Source organism: Topomyia yanbarensis, chromosome 1, assembly GCF_030247195.1.
Source record: "Topomyia yanbarensis strain Yona2022 chromosome 1, ASM3024719v1, whole genome shotgun sequence".
In the NCBI taxonomy this organism is placed as follows: Eukaryota; Metazoa; Arthropoda; class Insecta; order Diptera; family Culicidae; genus Topomyia; species Topomyia yanbarensis.
In genome coordinates, this window is record NC_080670.1 from 174,818,921 (window position 1) to 174,845,289 (window position 26,369).

At 42.4% G+C, this 26,369-nt stretch overlaps 1 protein-coding gene across 1 annotated transcript in view; it reads left to right on the top strand.

The window, feature by feature from the left end:
• Window positions 1-26,168, top strand: part of LOC131681819 (alpha-2Db adrenergic receptor) — a 580,412-nt gene extending 554,244 nt beyond the window's left edge. The window contains exon 4 of the mRNA XM_058962874.1: window positions 225-26,168. Within this exon, the coding sequence (XP_058818857.1) occupies window positions 225-1,259 (1,035 nt within the window). The 3' untranslated portion in view covers window positions 1,260-26,168. The remainder of the gene's footprint in view (window positions 1-224) is intronic.
• Window positions 26,169-26,369: the final 201 nt, after the last annotated feature.

A 26,369-nucleotide genomic window follows, 5' to 3' on the forward strand; every position in this document is an offset into this window, starting at 1 on the left:
TGAATTAGAAGTGATACAAACCAACCCATTTCTTATATCATCTACATTATTTATATATAAAGGTAGATATCTGCGCTAGCAACGGTTTTTCCAACTGTGCGATAGATCGTTCGTTCAAGCCTTGCACATGCATTATTAAATGTATGGGTCCTGTTTAGTAATTACAATTTATTTTATCAACTGTTTCAATAATCGTTTATTGAAACTTTGTTCTCTCTTTGCAGGACACCAGCTTCACGCGTCCCATAGGAACAAACCCGATGCCATCGCTTCCCAGTGCCTCATCCGTGTCGGTCGCGTCAGTGGCCCCTACAGCCGCCAGCGTCAACGGTCAGCATGCGGCAACTGTCAACAGTAACAACAACAACAACAACAACACCAGTTTAAGCAACAACGCTGGCCAACAGCAGCAGCAGATAGCGACAATTGAACCCCCACCAAGAGGACTAGCCGGTGGGGCTGGATGTGGCACGACGATGTCCATCCCGGTGGTAACGTGCGATTTCGCCTCGGATATGTCCACCAGTGAGGCCGCAGACCACGATCACGTGGCAGCGATACAGGAAATGAAGGATACACTTAAGGTGGGGACACCGGGGAGCGGGCTAACCTCACTGCCTTTGATGCGAGGGAACAATGGGGCCGCGGCAAATTCCGGTGCAGCGGTTAGTCCGGGGATTTTAGCCCGGAATCGGGCCCTGTCGGTGGGTATCGAGACGGATATGGTGAGTGAGTTCGATCCGTCCAGTTCGGATTCCGGGGTGGTCAGTAGGTGCGCGGTGGTTAAACCACTTAAATTTAGGCTGTGTCAACCGATTTTCGGACAACGGGGTAGGGGTAGAAATAAGAATAACAAAGCGATGATGAACTGCGCGGGTATGGGCGGGACCGGGATGGGACAGCAGACGATTTCGATATCGGCTCGACAAACGGATAGTGCTTGTAGCGGGGAGATGGAACCGGCGCTTCCGAAGCCTAAGCCAAGGGATCCGGAGAAAGAGAAGCGGCGGATAGCGCGGAAGAAAGAGAAACGGGCAACTTTGATCCTCGGTTTGATCATGGGCAGTTTCATAGCCTGCTGGTTGCCGTTTTTCTTTCTGTACATTTTGGTGCCGGTTTGCAAAGATTGTCACATACCGGATATAGCATTTTCGTTAGCATTTTGGTTGGGTTATATGAACTCGGCGCTGAATCCGGCCATTTATACTATTTTTAACAAGGACTTTCGGCGCGCTTTTCGACGAATCCTGTTCAAGTGATGTTTGGCGTATGTGTGCTGCTACCGCTGCGTTTCCCGGAGCATCGAGAAAGCTACGGAGCGCGCGGTCAGTGGCGCACAACTCGGCGGAGGAGGCTACCGGGGCGGATATCTGCGATAACCCCGTTCAGTTGTAGCAATGGCAAAATCACGCAAGCTCTTCGTCAACGCATCGACGGCACCCCTAGCACGTACTTGTCTGTTCCCCGCCCAGCTCGATGTGGCGGCACAGATGATCTAAGACTAAAAAACACCAAGTGTCCATAAAGCACACTCACACAAACACACACTCAGACTTCCGGGAAGCGCGAATCATTTTCACGCACGTATAGAATCGAGTCCCACCCGAATCCGAGGGCTGATGAATTTAATTGTTAGGAAAGACTAATTGTAACAAACTCGCAAATTTTATACCAAGCACAATCTATACTTTCAAGTTTAGATGTCGAAACGTCTGCTAGATCCCACCCTACCCCCCCCCCCCCCTCCGAAACCCACCACCACCAACACCATCTAGCAGCAGGGCTGGACCCGGTTCAAGAGGCATCGGTGGGACCCCTTCCCTTTTCCGATGAACAGGAGAGTGCAGGGTGAAAATTAACCACAAAACGATAGTGTAAGCAATAATTGTAATCTTGTTCTTCAGTTTCAAATTATTAGCAATAGGTTTCGAGTAACATTTAGTGGAAAAAATCGAGTCAAAATATTCTAGTGTAGTAATTTTTGAGGTTAAGGTCAACCCGAGCAGTAAATATAGGAAATCGTGTAAAAATTAACAAACTCTAGGAGGTACATACCGGTATAAAACAAAATAGCTACAATTTTTATGACTCGCGAAAGTCGTCTGGTGGAAAATTAGCCCCTTTTAGTGACCTACCTGGCGCACTCCGCCCGTCTGTGAATAGTGTACATAGTTTCAGCTCATCGCACCATAAACACTCACATACAACCACACACACACAGTCTAGAGTAAATATTCATCAAAGTAAACGAACAATGTTTTAATCAAGCAATAAATCCACGCCTTGCGGCGATTCCAACGGGCCGTGGATCACCAAAATCTGTACATAAAGTGAAAATAAAAAAAATTGTTAGTGTTCTATGAAATTTTAAAAAGTGGTAATCAAAAGCTCGTTCCGTAACATGGGTGTTATTTTCCTAGAAGGATAGTGATTCTTATACAACAGAGAAACAAAAAAGAAAAATTAAAAAAATACCAAACCTGTCAAACACACCCACTATATAGTTTTGATATATTCTAGTAACTGTTGCAGAGTATAAAATATGTATGGAAATTTACACTTTTACAAATCCATCTCGCGGTACACAGGAAACGTTTGTGGTCGGTCGCCTATGGCCTCCTCGCCAAAAGGCAAACGGAAAACATTATGAAAGAAATAAAGTGAAAAATCTTCGCCCTCCCTCCGCCACAGGAACCAGATGCAATCGGACGGGAAATGATAAAGAAAAATAATACTGCTAGCCCATCCTGTTCTCTTTCACTCTCTCTCTAGCTATCCTATTTCCTCCACCAGGGCGGTCTATCCACACTGTGGAAGGGTATATATACGGGAAAGATACGACGGGATGGAGCTAGCTACCACCTGTACAGTCGGATCGTTTCCCTCATCTGGGATCCAAGGAGGCGAGGGTGCGTAACTTTAGGCAGTTGTGTCAAACCAACCGGCGGGTTGAGCAGATGTAGAGGAAGAAAAATACAAAAACAAAAGTTAGTTCGAAAAATAGAATTCTAAATTCATACGATTAGTAATCAGCAGCTAGGTGTATATTTTTCTTCACACGAACTACAAATTAGCGGTACCTCGCTATCGGATAATCCCGTTTTTTGATGTTTTAAGAAAAGCAGTGGCGGTGGTGAGCGATTCATTAGTGTCTATCTAAATTTAAAATCGCCAACTAGAAAGCTGGGAAGAAAACCCAGTCAGTAGATTATTCGAATAAAGTTAATATTTTTATACAATTACAATTGATGTTGTTAGGTGAAGCAAACAAAACCAAAAATCAAAAATAACACAAACAATGTGGCATAAAGTTACTATTTGGTTAAAAACTCCAATTCACAAACACACACACTGTCATCACATCTACTCATTACACGAAACATATACCATTGAATGTTAAATCTCGTCTGGTAATAGTTACATACGACTACTGCGCTCGTGCATAGAGAACAAAAGCGGTAAAGGTTTCTATATTATTGAATAATTATTATTGTTGTTATTAGTGAAAATAAAGAAAAAAAAGTCAGTTGAGGGACATAAACATGCGTGAACTAAATCGTAGTTATTAAAGAAATCACAGTCTAAACGTGAACGAATTGTGCATCTTTTCTCATATAGGACAACTATTCATTCACAAGCACACGCGAACACACGCACACAGCCATTCGACGAAGACTCGGATAAAGAAAGCTGACGCACAGAACTTGTTTACTTGAAGATTAAAAACGCTGAATCCCTCTGAATAAACACTCGCCATCTTTATCGTTTTCCATTTGTCTGTCAGTGTCACTCCAATCGAGCACGAAACCTGTCAAAAGTACTCAATCCGAAAAAAAATCGCTTCGAATCCTTCTGGAACAAGCGTCATTGACAATTCTCGTGCTTGATTGGGATGACATTGACAGATAAATGGTAAACAAACGATAGATAAAGCGAGTGTTTGTCCAGAGGGATTCAGCACTGTCATTGATGATAAATATTCTCGGGAATGGAATTTCGTCAGACGTGGAATGACAAAGAATAACGACGTTGAATCTCTGAATAAATCTTCAACACCTAAATTGTTTTGTTTACCATTTGTCTGTCACTATAATTCCAATCGAGCACAGGACCTGCCAAAAGCATTCAAATTGAGGAAAACCTCAAATGAATAGTAAACAAAATATTGAGGTGTCGAGTTGCTATACCAGAGAACGGAGAAGTACGTTGTTTGCTCGATTCAGTTTGTTAACGACACGCGACATCTCAAGCACTTTAAAGTTCATATAAAGTCGCCAAAACTCTAATCGATCTTCAAAACTACTTAATCCCTTACAGTTCAGATATCGACTCAAAACAAGCAATTCAAGCAGCTCTGATACACGAACTGTCGGTTGCTTGACATTATTGCAAACAGAATGGGAACCAGGCAACCCTGTCGTATTGACGTATTTACGTCATAACAGATTTGGTTTGATATTTAATTATCACAATTTTTAAATCCTGAGAAAGCTGCGATGTCCAGATCATAGCAATGATTTGGACGCAGTTTTGGTTCCATATTCGCAAGTAGCAGCAAGTGCCTGGTCTACGCCAACCGCTTGGAGTCTTTTGGAGCCCGACCTCTGCCATCCGGAATCAGCCGTGTAGACGAATGTAGTGTTTCTTCACCCCATTAGTAGTGCGAAGCCATCCTCCAACGTTTGATATACCACAACAAGCTACTCAGATTATAAACACTCATAGTAATAGACTCGCGGATGTGAAAACCGCAAAACTGGCAACTAGAAAAACAAGCGCGTTAAACTGGCATCACCCAAAAGTGTGCAAGCTCGAACGTGCTCGACTGTATTCGATCACCTTTTTTTTTATTAAAATAATTTTTCAAGTGGTTCAATATGTGAATCAAAAGAGAAGTTATACGTTTGATACTGAGCAACAAAAAATTAAGAAAAGCAAAAAAATCCAGTTTCTTTAAAAAAACACAAATTTGATGAAAAAGAGCATAAGTAAAATGTTTTTTATTCTTTTATATAGAAAACAATAAATATCTTTCTGAATAACATTGTAAAATACTAACACGAACATGAAAAGTGAAGCCTACTGTGAATAACAAAATTTTTTTTTATATAAAATCGCAATACTTGTTCTGCTTATTTGCATTGTATGACGTCATGCTCGTTTGGCTCCGAATTTTGACAGTTTGTTTGGCTCGATAAAAGTACCTCCGCTGGTCTATTACTATGAGTGTCTATAACTCAGATAACCAACAAACATTACTGTATGCAGTACAGTCGTGATTCGCTGGTTGGACACTTTTTAACTGGACCGCTTTTTAGTTGGACCTCCGCTAGTTGGACCATTGTCCAACTAAAAAGCATTTGTGTCATGTATGTCAAAATCTTATGTCGAATTCACTTCAACAATCAATCTGACAATTATTAGAGATGTGAATAGATGCAATTACACTACTAACGTCTCCTTTGGAGATTTTGACATCTGTCAGTCAGTCCAACTAACGAATCAAATTCGTTAGTTGGACAGAGGTGTGGCTCAACCAGCGAATCACGACTGTAGTGTGAGTGAATTCATTTGCATAGAACTCTATTGAAAGTTTCACAAGAATTCAAGTAAGTAGCGGTTTGCCCACTACTCGGGTTCTTACTTGCCCGGCAGACCTTAGCCGGGGAAGCGAGTGACTCCTTGGCACTTAGCTTCCCTTTCCGGTGATCCGTGCCCGAACAAGTACCTAAACCCTTTTTTTGGTTCAGTGTATTCCTACCGATTAGTTGTTTACATGAATTGCTCCCAACTATTTTTACTTTTTGACGATATTTATGAAGTTTTTATGGTTGTGTGTCGTGTTAATCGACTGAGAATTTTGTTTTTACCATTGTTATTGTGCAGTGTGAAAGTGTCTTCTGTGTTGCGAAAAAACCAGCGAAGATCGCAATTGAGTGAACTTCTGTGACTTAACCACCAAAACTTTCCACTGAACGCAGCGCCATCTATATTTCATTGTTCGCATTCTCAGATCGGCATTATGGAAAGTAAATGCGATCACTGCGCGAAAACCGTCAAATCGGATGACGACTTTATCGAATGTATAGGTTTTTGCAAAAATGTGGTGCATATGCAATGTGGGAAACAACAAGCCGTTTTTGAAAAAAACTTGCGGAAAACCCAAATTTATTTTGGATGTGCAATGAAAGTGTCAAGCTTGTTTGCTCGCCTTCGCGACACCGTTTCTTCCCTTGGATGTGTTATCACTGCTATCGCTGGGAAAACGGATGACGTCTGTGCTGAACTAAAGGCCGAGTTATCCAAAAATAACCAGCAAATTTCGCGCCTGACTAGAAAGGTTTCAACAGCTACTCCAGTCCAGCCAAACTCCGGTACCTCTCGACCACCTCAGAAACGTTGTCGCGCGGATGGCCCTGATCCGAGCAATATTCTTGTTGGTGGTCGAAAGCTAGTCGATAATAGCAACATTGTTACGGTTCCACCTCCCGCGCCGTTGCTCTGGATATATCTTTCCCGCTTTCATCCTAGCGTTAGCAAAGAGACTGTCGAAAAAATGTCTAAAGAAGGACTAAATTGTAACGAGGAGATAAAGGTTATTCCGCTTGATAAAAAGGGATAGACGTCAGTACTTTGAACTTCATATCTTTCGAAGTTGGAGTTCACCCAAAGTACCGTGATCCAGCTCTTAACCCTGACACATGGCCGCAAGGCATACTGTTCAGAGAATTTGAGGACAGCGGTACCCAGAACATTTGGAGCCCGCCTACTGATTTTCTACCGCCTCCAGAAGAAGTATGTACTTCTCTAATGTAACCCGGCCCATCAATGGTTCTGCAGAGGACTCCGCAACGATTGACCATGCCAAGCTACACCGCCCTTGTGAAGGAGTATCGATTCCGATCGCATACTGGGATGCAACGCAGTTGGTACTATGTAAGCCCTTGCTCCCCCACTACAGTCGAGCCCTTGCCGCCAGCGTTCAGCAGTCGTCTTGGTCCTGTATGTGTGGGTGGAGAAAGGGTCTTCCAAGCCGCCTTTCTCGGCAAGTATTATACAAATTGTAACGATACAACGGTTGAACCGATTCACGCTTCCAGCTCATCGTACGACTCTCGCCATAAGCTGCTACCACCCCGTTCCTGCTCTCCGCATTCCGCCATCAGGTTTCAATGCATACTGGGACGCACCGCAGTTGGCACTATGGAAACCCTCGATCCCCCCGCCACAGTCGAGCACTTGCAGCCAGCGATCTCAGTCGTCCCGGCCCTGTGTGTGGGATGGACAGTGATGTACCGATGGGAAAAATTCCATCTTCCCGGGTTTTTATTTTTGGATTTTAACCGGGTTTTTTTCCCAAATCATTTTAACCCGGTCGAAATATGGGTTTTTTCGTTTTCTCGAATGTATGATGTTCATTTAATGTTTTTTAACCTTTCGGCAGTCGCGCTAGTGCACTGAGTGCACGCTGCTCTGAAAACCTAGCGAAATCGTCTTAGGACACCAGCGGCTGCTCGTGCAGTGGGCTAAAAGCGCGACTTCCGGAGGGTTAAAGAATCTTGCATTTACAATTGAGAGACCGAAAATAAAAGTCGCAAGGATTAAGCATACTTTGTAGAACCCACTCCAGAAAAGTTCTTTGTAAGAACCGGATATACTTTTTTACGGTTTTATTCTATAGGACATAATCGAAAAGCTCCTGTCCGATTTTGAAAGTTGAAGTTCAAATCCAATTTTCACATTCTAGTATATTTATAACGGGTTTTACGAAGCATTTTCTGTTCCTGCGACTTTAATTTCGGTCCATTCCATATTACAACTTGTTTTACATAATACTGGGAACAAAATTTAGAAAATACCTATTTAGTTAGGTGAAAAGTAAAAGTGAGTAATATGCAGAAAGCGAGTGGCCTTGACATTCGTCTTTAGTATGAACAGTAATCAGAACTCTCACAAATCGCAATCCGAATTCTTTCGGCATCAACTACATCAGCAACAGTAGAAAAAATGTTTAGTACGTTTAGGTGGATTCACAGTAAGAAACGCAATCGACTTAGCCCAAAACGTGTTGAAAAGTTTAATCACTTATTTAACCACAATATTCGTAAAGAAATGTTGGATCACCGCTATAGCAATGATTCAATCGAGGAAAACCATTCAGAATTCATATACATGCAAAACTTTATGACAATAATGCTCATAAATAAAATAAAAATGTTTGGATAAGGAATACATTAATGTTCAATTATTAAAATATCAAAAAATTGCAAAAAACCCAATCTTCCCGCGAAAAAACCGTTTTAACCGGGAAAAAACCTTGGGTTTTTTCCCCAAAATTATAAAAGCCCGATTTGGTACATCACTGCGGATAGGTGAAGGGGTCTTCCAACCTGCCGCAAATGGCAAGTATACATCTGTACTGAACACTAAGCGCTGATGTATTCTTCGCTTCCAGTTTTTTGCCTTTTGCTCCGACATCTTGTTATCAGATGCCAACAACATCTCTCGACGACGACGATAGTCGTATTTTGTGGCGCGACGCAGTTGATTCGGGATGCCTCGAATCCCTCACCACAGTCGACCAAGTGACCGTGAACCGTTCTGATACTGTTCGTGGGATTGACGAAAGGATCTTCCTACACGACAACCTGGTTTCGCTCTCTGCTGTACCTGAACCGTCCTCCAACCACATCGAGGCTTACTACCAGAATGTTGGTGGCTTAAATTCATCAACGGACAGCTATTTGCTCGCGACCGTGGGTTGCTGTTACGACGTTATCGCCTTGACCGAGACGTGGCTCGACAACCGTACTCTGTCTCGCCAGGTGTTTGGTTCAACATTCGATGTCTACCGCTGTGACCGCAACGCCTTCAACAGCCACAAAACATCAGGTGGTGGTGTGCTTATCGCCGTTCGCCATGATATAAAAGCCCGAGTGATCAACGATGACCGGTGGGCGAGCTCCGAGCAAGTGTGGATATCAGTGAAACTTGCTGATCGCAATCTGTTCCTGTGTGTTGTGTATTTTCCACCTGACAGAATTCGTGATTCCAGCCTGATCGATGTACATCTTTCCTCCGTTTCTTTTATCGCCTCGATCGCCGCCCCGTCTGATGATATCGTTATACTGGGCGACTTCAACTTACCTGGTTTGACGTGGTGCCAGGCAAGTAATGGTTTTCTACGATTAGATATCGAAAAATCTGCGCCTATTAACAATGCCAGTTGAATTTTGGACAATTACAGAAGTGCAACTCTTCGGCAAATTAATAATGTCACCAACGAGAATGGACGCACATTGGACCTCTGCTTTATAAGTGCCCAGGACGAAGCTCCGTACTGCTGCACTGCACCGACTACACTACATCTTGTATTCGCTGGTAACCTAGGAATGAATTTTGAAGACGTCTCAAGCTCTATCGTCTACGATTTTAAAAACGCTGACTACGACAGCATCGTTAGCACGCAGTTGGATATAAACTGGGACGAAAATCTTAACAATGACGATGCGAACGAAGCAGCGATGACGTTTTCTAGTATTCTTAACTATCTTATCAACCGCCATGTGCCTAAACGAACAATCAATCCCTGGCAATCAACCGTTCTTAGACGTTTAAAATCTGCCAAACGAGCTGCATTTAAAAAATTCTCGAAGCATAAGACACTTGCATTACGAAACCACTACTTTCAACTCAACCACGAATACAAACAACAAGGCGCGTCCTTTTTTAGACACCAGCGAAACGTCGAGCGTCAACTGAATCAACTGAAGTCGCTGCCGCCGCCAATTTAGCTCCTTCTCTAGGACGAACCATCAACCGAATTTGTGTCGATAATGCTGCCATTCTTGCAGAAAATGCCAAACTGAAAGCATCTTGTTCCCCGGGTCCAGATGGTGTTCCCTCGATTTTTGTCAAAAAGTGCATCAGCGGGCTTCTTGAACCACTTCGGCGAGTCTTCGAGCTATCACTCACTACTGGTACTCACTCCCTTCCTGCTGGAAAGCAGCGCACATGTTTCCAGTTCATAAGCAAATCGAACATTGACAATTATCGGGGGATCTCGTGTTTAAGTGCCGTATCAAAACTGGTCGAGTTGGTTGTGTTAGATCCTATTTGCTTTCACTGCAATCACTACATTGCAGATGACCAACACGGTTTCATGCCTAAACGATCGACAACGACAAACCTGCTCTCGTTCACAACATATGTAATGGATGGATTCGCTGACGGATTGCAAACCGATGCTATTTACATGGATCTATCTGCGGCCTTCAACAAAATCAACCTTGATATCGCAATAGCGAAGCTGGACTAACTCAGCATTCATGGACAACTTCTGCGCTGGTTTCGGTCCTACCTCGATGGAAGGCAACTCCAAATCAGCATTAAGGACTGTCTATCTGCCCCATTCTTCGCTACATCCGGCATACCACAAGGAAGTCATCTCGGCCCAGTAATATTCCTCCTCTACTTTAATGGCGTCAATTATCACATTACAAGGACCCCGCCTTTCTTTCGCCGATGACATGAAAATTTTTCAACAAATACGGGTTAAAACCGATGCTGAGCTTCTTCAGAGGGAACTGGACAGCTTTAGTACGTGGTGTGATCTAAACAGAATGGTTTTAAACCCGAGCAAATGCTCAATCGTTATGTTCACGCGGAAGCGCCATCCGACTCAGGTTAACTACCATTTATTCGGCTCGAGTATTCCAAGACACTCTCACATCAAAGATCTCGGAGTCATCATGGATTCGGCACTAACATTCAAAGCACATACTTCATACATCGTGGATAAGGCATCACAACAGCTTGGGTTCATCTTCCGAATAGCGAAAAACTTCAGGGACGTATATTGTCTTAAATCGCTTTACTGCACGATGGTCCGCTCAACGTTAGAGTATTGTTCAGCTGTTTGGAATCCGTACTACCAGAACGGGATTGACAGAATCGAGGCTGTCCAACGCAGGTTCATACGCTTTGCCCTTCGTCATCTCCCATGGCGAAACAGATTTCAGCTGCCGAGCTATGAAAACCGTTGCCAGCTAATACACCTCGATACACTCAGCATTCGGAGGGACTGCTCTCGAGCCCTGTTCGTCTCGGACTTACTCTCTGCCAGAGTGGATTGCCCTACAATCCTCAGACGTCTGGATCTTCAAGCCCGCGTTCGAGCTCTACGTAATAACTCTCTTCTGCGAGTTCCGTTCAGGAGAACCAACTATGGTTTCCAGAGCGCTGTTACCGGACTCCAGCGTATTTTTAACAGTGTGGCGACGGCCTTTGACTTCAACCGGACGCGGAATGCGATAAAAGCGAACATGTTGGCAATTTTAAAATGTAATTAATTTAAGAAACCACCATTGGGGCCAAGGGGCCTGTTGGTGAAGGTAATACACATAAACATAAACATAAACCCTACGCTAATTATACACAAATGTCAAACAAAAATTACTACACCTATCTGCATAAACAAAACCGTTCACAAACGCGAAAATGAACAAAAATTTATAACTAAATGTGAACGGTACTTAACAGTGGTGAGCATATTATTACCAAAACAAATACACTTTACGGAGCGTATAGCTAAAATTAGGTATAATTCCACCCAGTGCTAAATTGTTGCGCTGACGAGTTACATGGTAAAGAAAAATCTGGAGTTTAACACGATCGAAAGACTTCCCTTTAACAAATGAATCATACTAGAGTAGAATGGGGTTATATACCCTTTTTTATTTACTGGTTCGTCAAACCTGCGAACGTATTATTTCCCAGTATCCGGCTGCTACTGTCTCATTTCCGTTGACCTCTCGAGCGAAGTGCCGTATGAATTAACCTTACTCAATCACGCAATTTTCTAATGGCTATAGCAACAGCACAGTACAAGCGAACATCGCCGAACTTAAAAATTAGACACTAGCAACCAGGGATGGCGTAGACAATATGAATACATAATCCATATAGGAGAATGCCAATTCCGACCATCAACCGAGGTCGTGTGATTTGAATCCGGGTTGCTCGGTCTATTCCATCTTTCGTTACCCTAGCTACATGCTAAAACCACTCTGTGTACTTACCAAAATCTAGCCTGTGCAAACGGCCAAATTCTTCGAATTTTCATATAAAACCCCCATCTATTTTCAATATCTGTCTACGCCACTGCTTATTCCTCTTGCCGAGAGTAACCAACATTGCAACGGTACATTTCATTTCCTCTCCAAACACACGACTCAATACAATTGCGGTTCCCTGCGTTCGTTCTAAAGCCAATCACTTTTCCGTGCAGTTTTTTTTTCTACTTTCCTTTCAAAGAATAGAGCCTGTATAGCTTTAGTGTTGCGATTCCGCCAAACCCAAAGGACCTGGCCCAAGCAGACGAAGAAAAGATATAAAAATGGAATTTTTAATTTGATTTCTCGACTTCCGTCGTTTTTGTGTTCCGTCTGCTCAATGATGAATGTTCTGTTCGGTCTTCCCCAATCTTATTTTTTTTCAGCTCGGGGGACAGGGTCATCATTGTTGGAGTTGAATTATTACGTGTTTCCCTCCCTCGCAGTCCCCAACCCAACCCAAAAATTTTATGACCAGTATATTTTTTGAAACGTATGAGAAATTAAAACGTAGAACTGCTGCAGAAGTTTCCTTTTACCAAAGCAGAAAACGATACCGCAGGGTTTCCCGGTATCGTTTTTTTTTTTGTATTTTCTCTCCTCTCGACATGTAGTTTTGCGCGGGATTCGCTAATTGGAAAAGTTGGATGTTTGCTTATAAAAGAATCAGTTCGGCCGTCGCCGCAAGTGGGATTTTTTATTGGAACTTTTCACTATGTGGCTCCCGTCGGTTGCCATATAAAAATGGTTCTCATAGCTTAGCTCAATCCAATTATAAATGGATTTCAGTTTCAAAACTGTCCATTCACCTGTCCGACCTGTGTCCGCACCATCCGGCTAATAGAAATATAGATTCCAAAGCTTCTCCTGACAGATCGTTTTTCTGCCTTTGAGTAAAAACAATTTTCGCCAAGATATTATCCCCTGTTGCCAAGTCATCGAGGCCAATAAAAACAATCACGAATGGGAAAAAGTTCATCAACGAGCATCATTTTCTCGGCAGTTGCACATCAACTTTGGTCGAATCCAAATGAATCGTTATTTTATTCAAATCATTTTTCTTCCAGACTGACTGACTCCGCAGCCCCTCCTTCTGTATTTTTTTCTTCCCTTTTTTCTGGCGAATTGTGGCAGATGGATTTAGTAGATCAGCCAAGCGTTGATCGCCTTCCGTTCGGTCGGAATGATAAATCCCCAATTTCAACAGATCCTAAGCCGAGAGAGAGAGAGAGAGTAGCAACTGGTCATCTTGGCGAGGCGCCGAACTGCCAGACCATAATGGAAGTGGAAATTAGATTTAGCTCGAACCGTTCTTGGCCAGCTGTTTCCACCACCACCCGCGCCGCATGCCGCCCTGCAATCAATCCACGCTGACACAAAAGAAAAGGCAAAAACCGATCGTCATTCCACAGCCAGACATAAATTTGCGCAAAAATTGTTCTGACGAATGACGCGGAAAATTGCAACTGTCAAATGAGATTTTTCATCCCGATGAGGTTTTTATGATGCCAGTCGGGTCGGGAATGGTAGGAAAGACACTTTACCAACTATGACCGCAGGAAAAGTTAGTTGTGGACAGATGAAGGGCTGCTGCTGATGGTGCACTCGCGGGTGCCACTTGGTTGATGGATGAGAGGATGTTAGCGTGGTAATTGTGGCCGAGAACCGTTATGCCGCTATTTTAGCGGTTGACTCGTGGAATGTGTCTCTGTGCTGTCAACCCGTTCGAACCAACGGGACACAGCCAACTTGACAGTTAATAACAGGTAGGCTAGCGGATTCTAGCAAGTGCTCTGTACATTCCAATATTTATTGGTATTGTGAATAACAAATGATTGGCAACTTTCACTTAATGTCAGCTCTAGCCCGTTGGTAACGACGTAGATCGAAATTTGATTCATTTTGGTCGTATCGTACCCCTTGTAGATCCCTTCTAACATCTTCGTCCCAAACCGTTACACACAGAACAGAACCCGTATGATTCACATGCAAATATTCTTGTTTCTAATGCATTAGAACTAATCTAATGAAAATAAAGTGTTATTTGGCCAACGAAGATTAACCCAACTACCGGCTGAAAACCTACGTAATAAAGTTAATAATAATAATAATACTAGTTGTTTGACCCGGTTGGAAATGCATTACACAGCGATTACATCGTACACGGAAAAAAATCCGTTCATAAATTCATGCATAAGAGATCACAATCCTCCCTTGATTTTTTGAAGGTGGCCGGGTTGGCTTCTCCAGTGGTTAATAAAGTGAGCCATGGTTTCTGTTTTGAAGTAGGAGATGATATCTATCGATGGGACCAATTTGGTCAGCAATCTTCGGGCCTGTCTCCCACAAGCTGCCAATGAGTCGGCTTCCTCATTCCCGCTGATCCCGCAGTTACCGGGTACCCAGCATATAGTAGTCAATGAATCGCAGGTGTCCTCTATGGCCTGTATGTAAGTGTGGCGTGATGTTCCCGTTTCCAGGGCGGATATGACCGACATAGAGTCCGTCAGAATGATAGTCGGTATTCCCTCTGGTCTTCTTGCAATCGTGAGACTGATGGCAGCAGCTTCTGCCGAGAAAACGGAGCAGCTGGTGGGGAGGCGGTAGGCCAGACCAGTTCCTATTCCGCAGACGCCAACTCCAACTTTTCCTTGCAGGTTAGAAGCGTCAGTGTAGACCCGGGCGTGGTTCGGGAATCGTTGGTTTGTCAGTTCTAGGAATTTGGCCTGAGCGAACTCGGGGGGAGGGCCTGCTCCCAGTGACCTGGATAGGTTGGTGTTGGTGTTCGGACTTCTCGTGTACCAGGGACGGTCCCGGGTCCTGTGGAGACGAGCTATTTCTGGGAGGTCTGTGCCGGTGTATTCCAGGAATATATTTTGAGCCGTTTTCAGGAGGGCACAAGAGCCACCGGAGGTCCTTTCGAGAAATCCTTGAGCGCGCCTGAGTATGATGCTAGCGCGCCTGAGTATGATGAAAGGGGGGAATGCCAGCTTGGACACAGGCTGCTTCGGCGGGAGTGCTCGGCAGTAGGTTAGAGGCCAACCGAGTCGTTCCGTTGTACAGGGGAGCAAGGATCCTCATAAGCCCTTCCATATTGTGGCTAGTTATTTCCATACCGTAGAATATTTTGCTGTTGATGAGCGCACTGCTGACGTTCAGCGCAGTTCTCCTGTTCCATGTCGGATGTCGGGCACTGATGGTTCGAATGAGGCGTTTCCTGCTTTCACAGTCTCGTTTAACAGTCTCGAAGGGCGATACGAAAGTTAAACGGCGGTCCAGCGTGGTACCGAGTATTTTTGGTTCTCTGCGGAAAGGGATAAGTGTATTTCTGAGCTTGACCAGTCTATCAGTGGCTAGATGATAGGAATTGCAACAGTGTGATACTGAGCACTTGGCGGCGGCTATGTTGAACCCCACTATTTCAGCCCATTTTCCGATGGCGTCTACAGCGGCTTGAAGCTTTATCCGCACTCGAGCGGTCAATCCTCCCATTACGACGATTATGATGTCCTCGGCGTAGACGAAAACATAAACTCCACCCTGTAGAGATGCAAAGAGGGAGTTCATGCTGACGAGGAATAAAGTGACGGCGAGAACGGATCCCTGTGGGATACCGTTTTCTTCCACATACGTTCTGGATTGTAGGCAACCGACTCCCACTCGGAAGACACGATTGTTGAGGTAGTCCTTGATGTAGTTTCCAAGGTTACCGGTGACTCCCCAATTAGCTAGTTGCCGGAGAACCCCCTCGCGGTAGACTGTGTTGTAGGCCTTTGCGATGTCCAATATAGCTATGTCGGCATGCATGTCGTCCGTCAGAGCCTGCCGGAGAATTTCTCCAAATGATCCGAGGTGGGCTCCAGTCCCTCCAGCCTTGCGAAATGCGAATTGGCGCTGGTCAAGATGGGAGTTTTCTTCGAGGTAGGTCATAAGCCGTTTGTTGACCATCCGCTCCATAGTTTTTGCTACGCAGGGGAGCAGGCTAATCGGCCGGAAGTCTTTCGCCGTACGAGGAGTGTTACTCTTCTTTGATATGGGGATTACAAGGGCCGTTTTCCGAGAAGATAGGATGGGTTGACCATTCCAGATGCGGTTCAAACATTCCAATAGCCTCGGGTGGAGCATGCTGCAGCATAGGGTAGCCGACATCATCTAGTCCGGCGGAGTTGCCGTGGGCGGTAGCGAGTGCCGCTGTTAATTCTATCCCAGAGAACGCTCTGTTGAAGTCTTGTCCTGAGTCCGGTGGGAAGGATATGGGCGCTCTTCCGAGTCTACTGCATCGTGCTAAAAAGGAAGGAGGGCAGCGTCAGAGGATAACGAACTGAAGTGTTTGCCGAGTTCTTTGGCAATTACTCGGGGTTCGACTGTTGTGGTTCCGTTAACTTCGAGGGAGAAGCCGACTTGCCTTCTTTTCCCGCTGAGAGCGTTAACTCTCCTCCAAAGATCAGTGGTGGAAACATACCTTGGAGAAACGCATTCCAGCTCTTTATCTTGTCAGCCTCGATGCCCTTCCTGGCCCGGTTTCGTGATCTACGAAACTCTGCAGCCCTTTGTTCTTTCATGGGGTGGTTAGCATGGGTCTTTTCAGTATCCGGAGTGCTTTGCGGCGGTCTCTGATGGCTTGCCTGACCTCCGGGTTCCACCAGTGGGTGGCTCGGGGTGGAGGTTTTCCACTTGTACGAGGAATACTGCGCTCGGCGGCTTGAACCAGTTTAGCCATTAGTTGGTCGGGTGTGTATTCGCGACCTGGTGCGAGAGAGTCCGAGACTGCCTCTTCATAGGCTACCCAGTCCGCCTGATCGTATAGCCAGCGCTAACGGCGAGTCGTGGTTGGTGGTATGCGGTCGTACGTTATTTGAATTGGGAAGTGTTCGTTATTTCCGGTGTCTGCGAGAACGGACCAACCACAGGCCCCAGCGAGCTCCGTGGAGCAGAAAGATGTCCAAGACGGAAGAGTATTGGCCTCTGATATAGGTGAAGCTTCCGTTGTTAAGTATAATAGCGTTGCATTCTTCCATGACTTTGGCAATTTGGCTGCCCCGTTTGTCGCTTCTACCAGATCCCCACAGCGGATGGTGGGCGTTGAAGTCCCCCATCACCAGGAAGGGGGTGTCTAGTTGCTCCAGCATGTTCTTCAGTTTTGAACCGATATTGCGCACTCCGGCGGGGATGTAGAGAGAGGCCACGGTACATCTGACCGGATAGGATATGGTTCGTGCCACGACTATAAGCTCCGTCTAACACGAGTTTTATTAAAGTTGATCGGAATCGTGTTATCCCATAGCACGGGCACTTTTGTTTCATTTGGCAAACTCATTTCACTCCGCAGCCTGGGCAACGATACACTATTGTTTATGCACTGATATAGAACAAAAGGCTTTTCTGGTGCCTATAGCCTGCTATAGCGTAGCAATTTTTCGCTTCTGCTTTGTGCGAAGTCAGAAGATAGACTGAAATAAATAACGATGTTCGAGGTTCTAATAGTTTTTTTATATCTACTGCTCGTTAGCAGCTGGGCATTTCATGAGAAAGTGCAAGGAACAAAAACGATTCCGTGAATAATATAAAAAAATTTGTGAAAGAGTTCACGTGAAAATTTCATTACCATTGACTTACTTGACGCCTAGGACACCAACACAATTGTAATGTGTATAGACAACATACATATAACGCGATGTTTTCAATTCGCCATCTGATTTAACCTAATTTGGCGAAAATTCCACACGATTTAACCTCAATCTCGTACAACACAACTGCACATGGGTTAATCAATATCTTATGAAATTGAAAATGATTAGGAATATATTCATAATATTACCAGCACACTAAATAGATCGTAAATCATGTACTACGAATCATGAACTAGTTCACGAATCCATGAATAGCATTTCATGAATTTGTGAATTATTTGACGAGCACGAATGGTCAGACGTGACTATTGTACTAGGAATCATCAACCAGTTCACGAATATATAATTATTTTATGATTCCGTGAACTATTTCACGATCACGAAAGGTAAGTCGTGACTATTATACTAGATATCATGCAGTTCACGAATGCGTGACAAATATTTCATGATTTTGTGAACTATCTCACGAATACATGAGTAATAGTGGATGATTTTGTGAACTATTTCACGAGCCTGAATGGCAATCGTGACTATTATTCTAGGATGACTGAAACAGTTCACGTATACATGAATAATATATTTATAATTTTGTGATTTATTTCACGGGCAGGCATGGTTAGTCATGACTATTATACTAGGAATCATATTTTATGGTTTTGTGAACTAATGCACGGGCATTGGATCGATACTGTTTTGCGTGGTCGATTCGCCGCATTCCATGTAAACCAGTACCTGCAGGCCATCTAGAGATGAAAACGGTTATTTGATCCATGAGAAATGTAGACATCCGCACTATTGTAGTCAGGGGTAGGCTGTGATTGTCAAATCACATATATTTAGCGCGTACCCAACATCTCGTTTCGGTCCAGCACTTTGGACCCCGTTTTATGGTTACTTCACCCCAAACTGAACTATTGATGGTAGCGGAAAGTTCCAGCCATAGGTACAGGTGGTTATAGAGGTCCTAGTCCGACACGTGTTTGGTCGAGTATCAGAAACTCGAATGCTTGGGTCGTAAGGAAACACCCCAGCACCTCGTCCGACCGTGAGTGTGAACCCGCTGCCTGGTTTTTGCAGCCTTCCCCAATTCTCCGGATAAGATGTAGGATCAATGTAACGAAAGATTCTGCGCTCACCACATCCAAAAGTGTTGTAAGTGTAGGTGTCTGCAGCGCATCATATCTGACGGAACGCATACTAGCTAAGAGGATTACGGCGGTTGAGTTGTGCTGCCACCCGGTCACCAAATTTTCTGGCAGAGACCATTCTGCTAAATTTCTACCAGTCTTGGTTTAGCAGCCCTGTCAGATATCTGCGCGCATCCTGTCGGGTTAGCTAAACTAGGGCAAACTCGGTTTCGCTCGCGTTTGCTGGCAAATTGTGGCAGGAACCGAGCAAAACTCTGGCACAACTCGTAAATAAAGCGTGCAAAGATCCTGACAATTCCTACCTGGTAGAATTTTAGCACGAATAGAGCAAAATATCTGACAAAGTTGTGGCAGGAGGCGTACAGAAATCCTAGCCAAACATTCCTAGCTGGTTCTGGCCAAAAAGTGAGCAGCATCGGTTAGTTTAACCGCTTCTGTCAGAAACGGTTGTTGCATTACAGCGAATTCTTTGCCAGAATTCTCACACAAATCGCACAAAAATGCAGGTAGAAACTCTGCCAGAACCAATTTCGCTTTACTCAACTTTTGCTAACTTTCTGCTTGCCACGGAGACTGGGCTATCTTTCGCTCGGAATCAGATCCTACACGCAAAAATAAAACAACCCACAGAATAAGTTCTTTTTACTTAAATTTAGGTACTTTTGAGTGGCGCCTCGCTTTCGCACTTATTAGTGTTGTCAAAAACAAAACGAGAGATTCGACTCAGCGAGGTCTTCCGTGCAGTAAGGTACTTTTGAGTTGTTTGGGGTATACTCAAAATTAGGTAAATTCAACTTAAATTTAAGTAAATTAAATTCAAGGTTGAGTTATGATTGTTGCCGTAGTTAAATGGAAACTACTTTCTACACGGTTTACCTAATTTTACCTTCCTGCACGATACCGCGAGATTAGTCAAAAGTTTTCAATTTTAGGTAGTTTCTCGGTGGCGTGTAGGGTAAAGCATGTTAAACGGTAACACGTGGACACATAAAAGTTATGTGAGACATCAGATAATCTAAACAACGCATTGAGACCCACTTTCCAGTTAATGCTGGTTCTGTAGCTCAAATAGGGCTGTTTGTTAAGCGATTTCCGGAGGACCTACTTCAACACAAGGTCGCAAGAATAATGCAAAAATTCGCACCGGTGCCGGCGCTGTCCCATTTAACAAAAAATCAGAAAAGTTACTGATGAACGGAATCAGTTCTGGGTCCATCGGAGCTATCTCAACCCGAACCATACACCGAAGGAGATTGTTACTACGACCCAGGAAGGTCTCGGAATAAACGACATACTAAAAGCCATTTTGTAGGTCAAGAAAGATACCGGACTGACGAAACTCAATTTCAATGAATGTCGATTTGATGTGGTTGACATGCCATTCCTTCCTATTTAGTAGCCTCCTGCACGCGCGGCTCAGCGAAGGACATGATGGGCACTAGGACCACAATATAACAATAATGCTTGAAAAATCACCAAATCTCCAACGTTTTCTTCGTTGAAAATGCAAACGGAAGTGAAGGATGCAATTTCGACTGCTAATGTATTTCCAGAAAGTGTCTGTGGACTAATAGTCCGGATGAGTTTATTATAACCCTCATTAACACTAACACTAATGTACATTCTGACGAACGTCACTTCCGGACAGAACGACAATTCACTACGCATTCCAAATATACGCGCTTTTTATTTTTGTGGTTTAGGGAAGGTACATTAGGACAACCAATATTTTTTTTTCGAATTTTCGACACAACAAAATGAATAAACCCTTTAAGGGGGCGCTTCAGTTTCTGCTAACGTTGATTGTACGTATGAAAGGAGAGCATGCGAGTCCTCTCCGCATTTGACATACGACTGAGAAAACTACCCTTAAGTTTCTCTTCGTATTTGTAATAACGACTCTTATTGCTACAATGGATAGTTGTATGACCCAATGACTGATCTTGTGTGCTGTTCATGACCTGCGACCCAATAAAGCGAACAGGCACACGTATATTGTTGAAGAGGTCGTCACAAGGCAGAACTAGCGAAGATAACCTGATACGAGTGTGAAGGAAAACATAAGACGTAGTCCGGTTCGTTGCGATTGATGCTGAACGTAATCGCTTGTAGATCAGTTTCTTTACTGACTGGAGCAGGGAGATCTTAGCTTTCCGTCACGCCGCTCTGAAAGCCTATCAAAATCGTTTTAGGGCACCAGCAGATGCTCGTTCAGTGAGCCATGCGCGCGACTTCCGCGGGATTTAAACAGCCTACCCATTATTTCAACACATCGCAAACAACACTATCTACACTTCGCGCGACGGTACGTGGACACAGTAATCTCCAAGACTCTGGTGTATAAGGCGAGTAACGCTAGAACGAAAAAGGTTGAAAACCACTGTTCTTGAGCAATAAAGCACTTTAGGTTCAACTGAGAATGGTCATCTTTGAAAATGAAAAAAGCGGTGTAATACTGTTTAGTACTGATTGATTTTCATCAAACGGCATGTGTATTTTTCTTTGACAAAGATGGCCGCTTTTCCAGGGGTTCTCAGTTAAACCTTAAACCAGAATGTCATTATTTTCGATGATACATTGTGTACACGGAAAAATAATTGATTCCAGAATCGTGAATGAAGCTCCATAAATTCTGGAACAATTACGCTACGATAACAGGACCATGAACAAAAATCATGATTTGTAATTTTTATGTTCAATTATCAGCATAACGCTTTTATTAGTGGAAATGTTGCCAATACAAATCGGTTTTCTGTACCTGAACTAGTTCACATCTTAATGAAAATTATTCATAAAGCTTAAGGTTAACGCGTGATTTTATTCATAGATTAAGGAACATGAGTTCACAAAATCAAACGCATGGGGATTTTGTCTCGTAAACTTTCACGAAATTCGGAATTTCATTAATGAGTTTAATGATTAATTAATTAAATTAATGAGTTCACGAAATCATGAAAAATTATTCGTGTATTCGTGGACTGGTTCATACAACTGGCAACTCGGAATAAAGTAATGATATTCTTAGTAGCAGGGCACCAAGGAATCGATGGTAACGAAGTGGTCGACGAATTAGTCAGGCGTGGTTTATCAAACATGTTTGTTGGACCAGAACCATTTCTAGGTATATCTACCTGTGCCATTAAACTAGAACTTTCGGCTTGGGCAGGAGGCCAACTACTAAATGACTGGCGTAACGTAGAAGGCGCTCGACAAGCCATGAAATTCAGATACAACGGGAGCCAAAAAACTAATGCATCTAAAACGAAAAGATTTACGTATAATCACAGGCTTATTTACGGGACATTTTCATCTGAAAAAAATTGGCAAAAATCCATATACTTCGGAAGGCATCTTATGACGCCTCACGAGGTATGGCATACCTGTCCCAAACGGATCCTTACCTACATTAATAATGTACTACCCGGTTGGGACGACACATGAGGACAAACAAACAACTCGCTTCCAACTACATTGAATTCGGGAAACTTGTTACATGTAGAGCAAACAGGGGCTACCACAAAAGATAACCTGAATAGTAGTCGCAGTGGCAAAGTTTCCCATAACAAAAAAAGGATTTTACGTTAAAATCTTAATGACAAGGAATATTGAAACCACGTAGGTGGTTTTTCGTATTCCGCAATGTGTCTAGAATTCTTTTCGTATGTTGAACTGTGCCGATGTTTATTTTTTTTTAAATGCTTCAGTTGTACGGTTGTTATATTTAAATTTGATTTTTTATAACATCGATGCTATTTTTTCAGTAGCTGCCATGCTTGCTAAACAGAGGGGCAAACATTGCTATTTTAGAAAATACTCAAGATTACACTGTGATTGTTTATGTAAAACAAGTTACAATTTTTCCATTAAAATTCGACGTCATATATAATTAACTAGGTTTCGGATAACGGAACCTTTAAACTACGCAGTTGCATTGCTCCGCGTAGAATAGTTATTATTGCAGTTATTATTAGCGATACAACATTCCTGATATGATGAAATTGGATAGAGTCGACCACTTACTTAAAGGAACACATTCTCTTTCAATAAACATTAAACTAGCCATAGCATGCTTGATATCAATCGAAATTATGTTGATTCTAAACGTGGTGAAGGTGGTGAAGCAGTTCCCACTAATTTTTCTGATTGTAAGATAATGGTTCAGTTTAGCTGAGCAGTATGTTTGGAAAAATTTTACTGCATAATATGAGTCATCTTTTGGCTAGAAGATTTTTTTTCGAATAGAGGGCGCTATCACTAACTTTTTAAAGAAGGGAGATAGAACATGGACATGTTCAAATGAATGACTGAAAAATGTCTATTCTATTGAGATTATCCTAGGGGTAGATCACTTGTGACACATTTTTAAAAATCAACGACATTAAATGCACATCAAAATAGAAATTCAAAATGTATTTTGCATTGCGTGTGAGATGTCAAAACCTTGCAAGAACTAGCTCTACATCCAACAAAACATAGAACGAAGTGGATCAACGTAAGTTGTTAGTTGAACAGATTTTCTACGAAGGAATGCAAAATTGAAATGAAATGCATTTTTTCCGATTTTTATTCAATTTTAATATACATTCTTAGAGTGATTTCCCACTAGGTGTTATCGTTCATTGAATAGGTATGAGAATTCTGGGTCCTGCTTTTAGAAATTGGTACGATTGTTCCGGACAGAGATTGAAAGGAATCTTTTGGTAGAATAAATTTCATTTATATTTTTTTTAAATTCGATTCTGCAACTTTTCGAAGCTTTGTAAATAATTCAGTGAAAATTTTCAAATATGGACTTAGCCATTGATTTAAAGATGTCTTGGAGGTTATCGGATTCCATCACCAGTATACTGAACATCATTAGGAATTAAACTACCTTTTTTCCAGTCTTTTCTCTTCTGTATTGAAAGGTAAGTCAGCAAGTTTCGCCGTCGATAAATTACAGATAGGGTGATGAGCCTATTTTCACCATACTAAGCAAGGTGCCTCACTAATTCGGTAATTTCTGGCCTTACAATCAATGGATTGCGTCAAAATTTACATCAACCGCTTTGCTTCGTTGTTAAGAACCAATATAATAACACCAATGCGTTGAAAACAGTAAAATTCTCGTGTTTGAGCACAATGAAAACTCGAATCGAGTGCCCCTATTGTTGCGCTACCATTTGACTCAATGCGTTGAAAAAAGATGGCAGACACTGCTCTAACCAACGGCTTCAAATGGGTAGGGTGATAATAGAAACATGGCGCAAATAGGCTCATCACCCTATGTAGTCTCTATGTCGAGCAACTGAATCGAGTAAACTAAGCAGTTTTAACAATAGTTTGTTGAGATTAAAAAGAGATGATTTCGAACGATAAATAATCACACCTTTTTCTTATTGACTGAAGCGAAATTTTCACATTGTCTTCCCATTTTGACTATAAACCCTTCTGTTAGTTACAACTACTGACTCCGACTTTACACAACAAACTGACCTGTACCTAAACCATAGTTAAAGAGAACAATCCGAATTCCCTAAATCAGCGACAACCTACAGTCATTCATACACACACGCACATAGTCAACTCACAAAGTCAAACAACGAATTAAAGTGGTGCTATTTAAAGAGAGAAAAAAATCGTCGTAGCCGTTTGATAATAAAAGTCCTCTCGCTGGGTAAATGCGAAACCGTTATGCACAAAGTATCAACTTTAGTTACCGGGCCCAGATAAGAGGAAACATAAAATCTTTTCGAGCATGGCCCTTCCCCAATATCACAAAGCGAAGAAAAGCACAGACCGGTCTAAATAGACAACAAAGAGCCCAGTTGTCCTTTTAGACCGTCCAACCTTCCTTTCGGGGGGCGAAAAATAAAATGCCCCTACTTTCTGCCTGCTTACACATTCAATCAAACATAGATCCTTTAATTACTGTTAAACGAATACTGTCAGAGTTTACGATTATTTTCCATTGTTTAAGCGTAATAAATAATAATAATAATAAATGCTCTTAAAGAGCATAACCTGTTTCAAACAAAAAAAAAACACTCAAACTCAAACACACAATACAAAATGAACAAAGACCAATCAAAAAACGGTAGAGTAAATAAAAGTGAACATAATTTAAAGGTTAAATGTTTGAAATCAAAGAGAAAAAAAAACTCCCACCAGAATGCCAAAGCCGAATCTCGGAGGTGGACAAATCTTATTAATTACATGAAATTCAAACGACAAAACGTATTGTAATGACTAAATTCTAACTTTTGTATGTAACCAAACAAAACAAAAGCATAGCTAAAACAAACAAAAAAAAAAGTTAGCGAATCTCTAAAATAGCTAATAGTTACTTGAAATGAACTAAAGGAAAGAAGCAGAAAAAAACTACTCTAGGAAGAGAGCAACAAATACAATTTTAGCGTTTTTTGTACTTCATGAGGAACACAAAAAAAGAAGGAAAATATATTATCGAAATATGAAACCCAAATGTGTAGTCTAATTTCAAATTTTCTATTGAGGTCATGATTTTTGAATTTTTATAACAAACAAACCAACAAACAAACAAACCTACCATGAAGAAAACAGTCTCTAGAAATAATTCGTAACGCAAGCAAAATGATGTATATTGTTACTTAATTACGTGATAATAAAATGTGTACCAAAACAGATCATCTTTCATTGAACTCACTCACTCACACCCGCAAACTACGATGGAATTAAAAATAAGGCAAATCAAAAAAAAACCATGAGATGTCCATAAAAGCAAAAACAAAAATCGCTGTCGTTTATTATTAACAAATTAATTGAGGAAAAAACTAACTAGTGAATACAAATGTTGAACTATTTAAGATGTCGAAGCTATTTGGTAAGAAAAGCAACAACAAACACAACATCCCAATAGAAAACAGTCGGTAACGAACGTAGTAGAAGATTCTTCAGTCTATCTCTTTACCTCTCTCGTCATGCACGCACGCACGTACGGTGAAAGCAGGAACAGTGTATTAGCGAACAAATTTGAAACAGGGCGAAGGAATTTGACACTTGTCCTATCAAATGAATAATAAATAGATAAACAATACAAAAAAAGACAGAAGCAGTTTTAGGGAACCGTTGCGTGGGAATGCGTAGTTGCTATTCCGTACGTACGGGGTAACAAGTTTGCAAGTGTGTGGGTTGATTGCGCGAAGTAATTGGCGGTGTATTTAGTAATCGGACGATGGAATTGTTTCAGTCGACGGACGGTAAAGGATTTGAACACTGAGAAAAAAAATACACTCACTGAAAATAATTTCAAACCAACACGCCCAGTGTCTTTCGGAGGCTGACTGAACTATCCGAAAGCCCTTGTGGTGAGTGTATGTGCTGTGGAAAGATTAGTCGTTTGACTTCAATCTGCTTGAATTGTTGTGTAAGTGAGTTAGAACACTGAGAACTGACATACACTAGGACATACAAGTAAAGTTTTCAACTTGTGTAAGAAATAAAATTGTCACTTTGAAATG